The 10,126-nt window shown below is 51.0% G+C and overlaps 1 protein-coding gene across 3 annotated transcripts in view; it reads left to right on the top strand.

The window, feature by feature from the left end:
- Window positions 1-9,834, top strand: part of RHBDF2 (rhomboid 5 homolog 2) — a 64,547-nt gene extending 54,713 nt beyond the window's left edge. For all 3 annotated transcript variants that reach the window (XM_006018310.2, XM_006018308.2, XM_006018309.2), the window contains exons 14-19: window positions 655-718; window positions 1,211-1,305; window positions 1,927-2,002; window positions 2,631-2,731; window positions 3,164-3,317; window positions 7,054-9,834. In XM_006018310.2, coding sequence (XP_006018372.1) covers window positions 655-718; window positions 1,211-1,305; window positions 1,927-2,002; window positions 2,631-2,731; window positions 3,164-3,317; window positions 7,054-7,473 — 910 coding nt within the window. In that variant the 3' untranslated portion in view covers window positions 7,474-9,834. The remainder of the gene's footprint in view (window positions 1-654; window positions 719-1,210; window positions 1,306-1,926; window positions 2,003-2,630; window positions 2,732-3,163; window positions 3,318-7,053) is intronic.
- The last annotated feature ends 292 nt before the right edge of the window (window positions 9,835-10,126 follow it).

Genomic DNA, 10,126 nt, shown 5'->3' with positions numbered 1-10,126 from the left:
TAATTAAAGCACCTGGAGCATCACGTGTATCGGTGTCCTCACACTGAAAAAATGGCGGTGGGGGTGCTTTTAACTGAAGCTCATTCGGCGAGTTTCAGGTAAAGTGCCCCCGTCTCCCTTTTTCAGCACAGGGATGCTGATACATCTGATGCTGGAGCGCGGTAGTTATCATGCCCCAGCAGACTCGATTCATTGAGTTTGCTTCAGTATGCTGTAATTATAGCACATTGGAGCAGCCTCACTGCATGTGTATAGGTGCCCCAGGTGTCCTGGTTCTGTCTTGGGCCTTATCCAGGATGTTTATCATTTTGCTTTCACAGAGGGGATGAGGAAGGGGAGGGAAGAGTTTGCTTGTGTAATGTTTGTATTGTATGCCCATTGCCAGGCATCTGGGCATGTGAGAGGTGATAGCCAGCTACACCTTAAATTGCCCACAGCAGTCATGGACTTGATTCCTTGCTCTCCCCAACCAACCTCTGTAGACCAAAGAGAATGAATTCTATGCCCTGGGGACCCCACACTGTTGTAGGAAAGGAGCTGTCTAGGCCTGAGGACAGTCCAAGGTCGGCTGGCTAAAGGGTCTCCCCTCCCCAGCTGCCCAAACACAGGCAGTGTAGTGAGAACCATCCTCACTGGTGGCTCCTTCCCCCACAGGACATGTGAGGAGCCAGCATCCAACCCCCCTCACGTCTGGCCGGACGACATTACCAAGTGGCCGGTAAGGTTGCTGCCAGCTGCTGGGAATCCATTCTCTTCCTCTTACCTTTCCTGGGCACTGTATGTGGTACACAGCCTTGTCCTGAAGAGGCAAGTCTTGGGACTAGTGACTAGGAGAGGATGGGGCAAGCGGTTGTACGGGCTTTGTGTGCCTGGTTCCTGGGCATTGCTTTTCCTTTTGTGGTCAGGTGTCCGTGGCATTCAGAGGAGGGGCTTCCTGCCTGTGAAAGTTAAAGCATTATAATGCAAGGACTCCTGGCATCTTCCTTCCTGTGCCAAACGGGGGTGCTCCTTTGACCTTGCGTGGTGGCTGCCAGATTGGCTGCACCAAAGCTAGCATGGGGCAAAAGGAAAAGCCATGGATGTTGCATACCCCACTGGGGCCTGTGTCACTTCACTCCCTCACCTGGCCCCCTCTGTCCGTCTTGATATGTGCATTGTCACGTACTAGGAGGCTGCCAGGCTGCAGTTCTCACCCTGCTCTTCGTTTTAGATTTGTACCTATCAGATCAAAACCAACTATACTGGCTTTCTGCACATGGACTGTGAAATCAAAGGCAGGCCTTGCTGCATTGGCACCAAAGGCAGGTAAGTTGTGCCTAGGCTTCTCTTCTCATGCAGCCAAGAAGCACTGGGCCGGGCCAGGTGGGACCCCATTCTCTGCAGATGCCCATTGGAATGCGTAGTGTCAATCCTAAGTGGTATAAGGAAGAGGCAGCTTCTAACTGGCAGCTCCTCGGGGATCCATCTGGCTCTGGGTGCATCCTTCTGGGGAGGCTGGCATGATCATATCCCATTGTACCCATTGGGTAGCCTGTTATGTAGGCTGTTGTCCCACTTTGGCCTTGGGTCACGGGTGGAGTTTCCTCCTCCTGTTAGCTCCTCATCCAGAGAAAACCGGAAGGAGGCCTTCTCCTGGGCTGGGAGACTCCGGGTTCCTGTAAGTCTGTTCTGATAGGGAGAGAGCATCCCCTTCATGCAAAAGGCGGAAAGTGCCCCTGTGCATTCATAATCGGGGAGCTGACAGCTTTCCCCAGGCCTGGTAAATGCAGCACAGCTGTAGATAGGTCAGGGTGGAGAGAGGGCCTGTGACCAGACAGACCCTCTCCACCTTGGTCAGGGGCACACAGGAGAGTGAGGTGAGAAGTTATAAGTGTGCCGGGACAGAGTTTCTGTGTAGAGTGACACCTTTGTTGTCCTTTCCACCAGCTGCGAGATCACAACGAGGGAATACTGTGAGTTCATGCACGGCTACTTCCACGAAGAGGCGACTCTTTGCTCACAGGTGAGCACAACCCCTGGCCTTGGCTTTTCCCAGAACTCCTCCAACCCAAATGGTTACCCTAAAGCTAAAGCTTTTCCTGTTGGCAAAGATCCTGACCTCTGTGAAATGACACTGGAGCTCTCTGCCAGCCATCCTTAATGATGATGTTGTTCCCCAAATCTGTGGGGATTGTTGGGAATAAAAAACAGGGCTTGATTTAGCTGGTCCCAGGCAGAGAGATGGGAGGATGCACTTGGGGGACCAAGGAGCGTTGACCTGCTGTCTTGGAGTGGCCTGCGGTAGCATCAGAGCACCTAACAAGGGAACGTACTGACATTGGTAGTTTGGGAAATGAAAACGCCTTGCCGGACATCAGCGCCGCTTTTGTGTTCTGTCCTTTCTCAATCTCTTGGGTCTACTCTGACCTGAGCCAGTCCCCTTGGGAAGGCAACTCATTGGAACGACTGCATTGTAGGCATGTCTGGGTTGCTTGGGTTGGAGCAGATCCATTGCCATTAACATGGGCTGTACCTTTCCATCTGTGCAGTGGGTGGTGCCTGGGCTTTGCTCTCCAGCCTCTTTTCTCCCAAAGATCTCTCTGATCAAGGCAGGGGTTTTGTCTCATGCTGTAACATTCTTTTCATTGCAGGTCCACTGTCTGGATAAGGTGTGTGGCCTTCTGCCCTTCTTGAACCCAGAAGTCCCTGACCAGTTCTACAGACTCTGGCTGTCCCTGTTTCTGCATGCAGGGTAAGGCAGGGGGCACAGACCTGAGTGACGGAGGGGCTGTGGGGGAAGCGAGGTGGACCCTCTTTGTCTAGGAGCATCAGTTGGCAGCCTTGCCCAGCCAGGTCATGGGAGAACAGGCAACACCTGGCGCACTGACTCATTCATTGGCTCCCTACCCCCTGACCCCTGCCACTGTGTGGCAATGCCCTGCCTGCAACTCAGAGGTAGTCCCCGTACCTCTGCCCCAAATGGTCACCTGCAGGGTTTCTGCCTGCTGCCAGTGGAGACTGAGTCTGACTCTTTCTCCAGAGGCATCTCTGTAAGAAAGACCCTTGGTTTTGATTGAATGAGGCCTGAGCAGAACTTGCCCTGCTGGGCTTGGGTGATGGAGAAGGCAAAAGAGAACAGGAGCCCAGGGCTGATCATCTGAATATGGTGTGTGCCTTTCCCTAGGATTGTCCACTGCCTGGTGTCGGTGATTTTCCAGATGACTATACTCAGGGACCTGGAGAAGCTGGCGGGCTGGCACAGGATCTCCATAATTTTCATCCTCAGTGGTATCACGGGCAACCTGGCTAGTGCCGTCTTCCTTCCGTACCGGGCAGAGGTAAGGGTGCCCTGTCAGAGCAGGATGAGTGTTGTCTTCCCTTCTGGCTTTAACCCTCCTAGCTCTCAACTACCCTGACTTCAGAGCAGCAGAGAGGGGGAGGTGTTTATACTAGAGATGAGGGCTTGGGGCAGTACTGAGGCAGAGATTTCAGGGGACTGGTTGCAAAAGGGGTTATTTTGTGTAGCTACAAAGATGCAGCTGGATATCCTTGGAGATGTGAGTAGGTGCTGGGCACAGACAGGCTCCAGCCCTACCAGCATCCCCACTCCATCCATGCCCAGCACCTACACTCCATCCTGCCACAGAGCCTCCAACTGTCTACTTCCTAGGGACTAGCTCTGTCCTGAAAAGATAGGGCCACCCTCACAAAGACGGGTTCAGCTTTTGGCCTCACTGCTCAGGCAGCAGGTAGGTGTAAGGTTGTGCTGTGGAGGCTTTGAGAATGTGAATGGGCTTGGAGTAATTTGGAGACATGCCAGCCCACCTCATGCAGGTCCCCAGGCAACCATCGGGTTGGGACAACCTTCCATCTCTGCTCAGAATTTGAGGTGGGAGTCTAGGAAGCTTCCCTCTCCCGTTTATTCAGGTCTCACCTCTGGCTCTGGTGCCTTGCCTCTAAGCTCTGGGAGGTGACAGGGACAGGAGCTAGACGCCAAGCCTGAAGCTCTGAGAGACTTTTGGCAAGTGATGGTTTAATACAGGCTAACTTCTCTGGCAGCATGGGAGATTGTAGGGCTGTAGTCCACAACCTTTCTGCTCCTGTAGCCAACCTCCTCTTTCCCCTCTCTGCGGTCCCACAGCCTGTTTTCCTCATGTTCCTCTGGCCAGGCAGGCTGCAGACACCCCTGAACTCACTCTGCCTCTCAGCAGCGTTAATGAACCCGCCCATCACACTGAGCGTGGCTTTCTCTTGCTCCCCACTCAGGGCCCTCATAGAAGCCCAGAATCTCAGCAGGATGTTGCCAGGTGCCTCGGGAACATAGGTGGGGGCCAGGGAGGAATCTATCAGTCATACAGATGTCCATCCCTCTGATCCACCCATATCACCTTGGTGGCCTAGTGGTTGGGAATGGCTGCACTGGGGGAGATATCCCAGAAATTTGCCTGTTCTGGGGGGAGGGTGATAAGAAGAGTCTCCATGGGAAGAAAAGGCTGCTCCTAACTTCATGTCTTGACTTCATTTGATATCCTTCCTAATGTCTTCCCCTTACCTTCCCCTTCTCCCCCCATGGATTCAACTGACAGTTGCTTTCCCTTGGTATCCTCTACCTGGCACTGCTTTTGCTAATGGGGCTTCCGGGGACACTCATTCACTGTAATAGTAAAGCTACCTCCGCTTGCCCCCTGGCTCAGGAGCATGGCTGTGGTGGCTTGTGATTTGAAGGGCAGTGGATGATGGGATTAGCCTCGGGATGGAGCAGAGGGAGAGGTGGAGTTGGGGTCTGGCTTCTCAGCTCCTTAAATCAATAGCTCTAGCTCCCAGGGCAAGGAAGGAGGTTTTGGAGGGATTGATCTGTGACCCTAGTCTGAGGTAGATGTTGCCTTTCTTTGGCTCATGCTTCTTGCTGGCCTGGCATGCCCCAACCCCACCATCCACTGCCTGACCTGGAGGAGTCTCCCTGAAGCACAACCCTAGGCCCCACCTCGAGGCAGCCTCTTAGCAGATTCTCCCATCACAGGTGAGGTGGTTGTGGGCACTCATTGACTATCCATGGTTTTGAGGTTTTATCTCTTTACAAGCCTTGCCTTACCCCTACCCTTTTAGGGCAGAAGGGAGAGGAGACGCCCGCATCCTTTAGAGATGAAGGCCATCGAACAGGGCTATCATAGTAGTCCTTCCCCCAAAATGCTGAGGGCAGTGTCTGCTGAAGAGGTAGCTGTTTGTTTCAGCACTGACTCTCCACTGCAACTTCACCCCATGTGAAGGAGGGAGGGGCAGATTCATCTATTCTCCTCATGGGCTATGGCCGTAGGGGCTAGAGGCCTCCGCAGCTCTGAACTGCCCTGGAACATCTACAGAGAGCGTAGGGAACCTGGACATCGCCTCGGAGCGTCCACCTGGGGCATATCATAGACATGGAGTCCTCTGTAAATGGATGACAATATTTAACCTAAACTGGCCCATTCCATTGTCAGCCTAAACCCAGATCCCTCCCCAGACTCCTGGCCAGCAGGGATCAGGCTTGTGTTTCTTTTCTCGCACACTGGCCAGGAGTCCTCAGCACCAAAGCTCGGTGCAGTAGATGCCAGTGGAGCTTGTCATCCAAGCTGCATCCCCTCTGTCTTTAATACGCCAGAGGCACAGCCTCCCCTGCCTCCACGTGTGGGGCTTGCACGTGCCTGCTCTGCCCCAGCCCCTGCATGTGAGCGGGCACATGCTCCATGGCTTTACATGAGAAGCAGATGGCTAATCTGCCAGCCACCAGTTCTTGCTGGGCTTTAAACCAGCTTGCACACAGCTAATCCCTCCCTTGGCGTGTCAGGTGGGAGCAGTGGAGAGTCAGCCCATGGGCTGGGCAGGAAGCATGGGCCTGCTGTGAAACACAGCTGCCACTGAGTTTTCAACAGTACAGACTCTGGAGGCCCGTGTTGTCTTTTTTGCAGCAGTTTCTCAGCAGGTCAGAGCAGCCCCTGCATCCTCTCTGTCTCGCTTGCCCGATGGCAGCTTTCTGTCCAGTAAAACCGTCTGGCCGTTTCTTTCTTCCTCTCATAACTCTCCACCTCTCACCTCTTGTATTCACTGCAGCAGAGTGTTTCTCCTCAAGCTGAGAGGCAGGGAGTGCCACAGCTGGCTTTACCTCCATCCCAGTCCTCCTGATGAAGTCAGTAGATTTCTTCTTTCCTCCCCACCTGTTGTAGAAAGCGAACTGAAAAATAATACCAGGCTGCCAGTCCTGCTTCTGTGCATTTGCTCTGGACCAGGTTCTGGGATTGGCCTCCCTGCTCAGAGAGCAAAGACCAAGCAGTAGGAGGTAACATGCATCTCTATGTCAGTCCCCTTGTGCTGAGCCCTTTAAAGGGCTTGTGAGAGCAGCCAGGGCCCTTGCCTGCTGCAAAGCCCAATTTCTGTGTGCTTGAATATCAACAAAAAAAAAAAAAAATCCCCTCCATCCTAGGTCATTCCTGGCTCTGGGGATGTAGCTGGCACTCTTCACATTTCACCCACCTGCCCGGGGAACTGCAGCAAGCCTGAGGAGACAAGATAGTAGGATCTGGCTTGTCCTCTGCAGCTACCTACTGCCCTGGATAATAGCTGTATCAAGAAAAGTGATCACCACTGAAGCAATGTCATACCAGATACTGCCTTCACTTGGTGCTGGATGAGTGGCCTCTGCTGTGCCTTGTTGCAGGGAGCAGTCATTAGTTCTATCTCACTGGGATTTAAATGAGTGACACCTGTGTAGGCATTAGTCAAGGTCAGTGAGGCTTTGCAATGCTCACTGTTGGACCAGCCCTCTGCCTCTGTACCAGTCATCTGTACCAATCATCAAGGTTTGGGAAGGGAAGTAGCTTACTGACCTGGCTAAGGTGTCACAGCAGGCCAGTGGCAGCATAAGCAGTAGAGCCCAGGTCTCCAAACTCCTCCCACTGCTTTGACTCCTCCAAGTAGATTGATTGATTTTTTTTTTTTTTTTTTTTTTTTTTTTTTTTTTTTTTTTTTTTTTTTTTTTTTTTTTTTTTTTTTAGCAGAGCCCATTGTAAATCCCTCTTCCATTTCCTTTGTCTCTACTAGGTTGGCCCAGCAGGATCCCAGTTTGGTTTGCTAGCTTGCCTCTTCGTAGAGCTCTTCCAGAGCTGGCAGGTCCTGGAGAAGCCTTGGAAAGCTTTTCTGAACCTCTCTGGGATTGTCCTCTTTCTCTTTGTTTGTGGTCTCCTGCCCTGGATAGACAACATTGCACATATATTTGGCTTCCTCAGTGGCCTCCTGCTGTCCTTTGCCTTCCTCCCCTACATCACCTTCGGCACCATGGACAAGTACCGCAAGCGGGTCATGATCATCGTCTCCCTGGTGGTGTTCACAGGGCTTTTTGCCTCCTTGGTTGTCTGGCTCTATGTGTACCCCATCAACTGGCACTGGATCGAGCATCTCACCTGCCTGCCCTTCACCAACAAGTTCTGTGAGAAGTACGACCTGGACCAGGTGTTGCATTGACCCCCAGGATGGGGCAGAAATTTCTTTTTTAACAGGAAATTTGGAACCAAGTGGGTTTTAATGGTGACTGGGTTGCAACTTCAGGTCAGAACATAACTAAGATGGAAAGAGCGGTGCCTCCAAGTGCCCCGGCCATATGGAACTGTGCAAGACATTTGCTCCTGGTACAGGACTCCCTTCGAGCTTTACCTGTCCCTTAGCAGTTGTACAGACTGCTAGGCAGGTGCTGTTATTCTAGGGGGTGGGAAGGCAGGGAAGTGGGGCTGTGCTCTTGGTTAAAATGCTGGAGGTAGGGAGGGGTGGATCTGCACTTGTTCAGAACCATGTGGGATATCCAGCACCAAAAAGCCATAATCACCAGGCCTGGAGCCCAGCACGTCTGCTGGAGGGTTGAGAATAGCTGGGGTGGATTTTGGTGCTTTTGTTCCCAAGTGGGGAAATATCTTGTGCGCCAGACTATGCTTTCAGCCATGGGAGATTTGCCCCTGAGGACTACTATGTAGAACAGCCCTAACCAGCTCTTCTGATTTTCCCCCCCCAACACCCTTGGTGGAGGCTTCAGTGATGGATCCTTCTGGCATGGACTTGCTGGATCCTTCCTCCTGAAACTGAATCCCCACGGCAGAGGTGTTTCAGGGCTGGCTTTGAAAGCACCTTTCTGACCAGATGTCCATATCTGGGCCATCAGCAAACTGCCTTTTTTTTTTTAATCTGCTGCATGTTTGGCCCTGGTCTCCTTGACCTGCAGCCCTCTCCTCTTAGTTCTTCTCATGCCTCATGGCATGAGATGGGAGCTCCAGAATTTGTAGCAGCATACCCTGCCGCGGTGCCTTGCAGGTACTGTGAATCGTACTGTGAACTCTTCGCTCCATTTTGCAGGGGGTACTTTTTATATGCAGATATTTTTCTTACATCATAACACTTTAGGGGAAAACAGCAGTGATCAGCCATAATGCCTGAACTCGCTGCTCTCTTGGGTACAAGACTGGGAATTCTCACGTGGCCTTTAGGAATAGCAGTCGCTGTTCTAGCAGCCCCGTTGGAGGAACAAAGCTGTTGCACGATTCTAGGGGTTGGCGTTTTTAGTGACACATTGCAAGCTGACGCAGAGTCAGTCTGAAGAGATCTGCTTCCCCCTTTTGAATAGGCTTTTAGAAACCAGATTGTGGGATGGCTGTTCCTATCACAGGAAACTCTAATTTAAAAAAAAAAAAAAAAAAAAAAGACTTGAGGTCACTCGTTCCAGTGACCTTAGGAATCTGACTTTCAGAGGTGCTTCTGATTACATGTCCTGGGTTGGGGGTTAATTTGCCACCTTTCCTTAAGTTGAGAAGTGATTTGCTGTGCAGGGAACTCCACCAAAATCAGATTGAGTGAAGGGACCACGCGGTTTGAGGAAGGGAAGGAGAATCCGATGCACAGCAAAGCTTAGCTTCTTTAGTCCTGAACTTCTTCATCAGACTGGCTGATAAGTAACTTCCTCTTTAATCGTTAAAGCATCTCTCCTTTTAAAACTCTTTGCTCCTTGGAGTTTGATGCAGTGAATAGAATTATTTTTATTATGGTGGAGTTTCTTTTTAAACAGAGATGCAGGGTACGCCAAGATGCTGGACTTACCTCCATCACAATCTTGGTACCAAAGTTAAGTCCCACCCCCTCAAAATACACACACTGATGTATTGTAGAAAATGAACTAACGAAATAGTGCAGGGCTGACAGCTCTGCACCTGTTTCACTCCAAGGCTGAAGGCCTAGGGTTAGTCACTACTGGTTGGAAACTCATTTTGCCCCAGACTACTGGAATTCTGGATTTCTCCTCATTGTCCTCCAGGCCATTTGCTTGGCAGGACTCAGAGTGCTTACCCCACCTTCCGTAGCTTGAAAGAAATAAAGGGGTAAGTTTGGGGTGAAGGGGGAACGACAGGATCCCTATCCTGTGCGAAAATCCTGGTTGTGATGGACAGAAAAGTGCATCAACACCAGATGTTCATTATTTTTCTTCATCTCTTATAGCCCAAGTGCCCCAACTTTCTGGTTATCACGGCATAACAGATATTATCCTGTATGGTTTAATGGCCTGTTCTATATGTTAATTAATTTCATTTGAACGAGCTGCATCAACCAAAACTGAATTTCCTGGTAACCACGAGGCTTGGATCTCTTCCTGGTAACCACGAGGTTTGGGAAGAGTAACAAAGCAGGCTAGTTGCATGCAGTACTTGGAACATGTTGATACTGTAGTTACTGCTTGGTTACTTGGAAGAGTTTCACTAATTTGCTATCTCTTTTTAAAGTCCATTTGAATCAAGTTGTTGGTTGTTTTGTTTTTTTAAGAGACATCCTCAATAAATAAAATGATTCCCTCTGAGTAGCAGTGGAAGGAACCTCCTTTCAACTGATCTGGAGAACATGTTGATTATGGGAACACAAGCTTCACTTCAAGGTCAGAGTCAGCCTGCGGTCATGGCAAGGCCTGTTCTGTGTCCTGGGAGCCCTGAGCTTTTGGGTCGGTCTTGCACACCACAGATATGTAGCTGCACTTCAAACCACCCCCTCAGTTGACCTCAGGAGCAAGGGGAAGGCCTGAATAATTGCAAGAGCCCAAACTACCATCTTGTGGCAGAGCCAGTATTTTGGTGTAGCCATGAGGGGA

This window comes from Alligator sinensis, unplaced genomic scaffold, assembly GCF_000455745.1.
Source record: "Alligator sinensis unplaced genomic scaffold, ASM45574v1 scaffold400_1, whole genome shotgun sequence".
Taxonomy (NCBI): Eukaryota; Metazoa; Chordata; order Crocodylia; family Alligatoridae; genus Alligator; species Alligator sinensis.
Note: the sequence above shows the minus strand (reverse complement) of the source record. Positions and strands in the feature narration are given on the sequence as shown.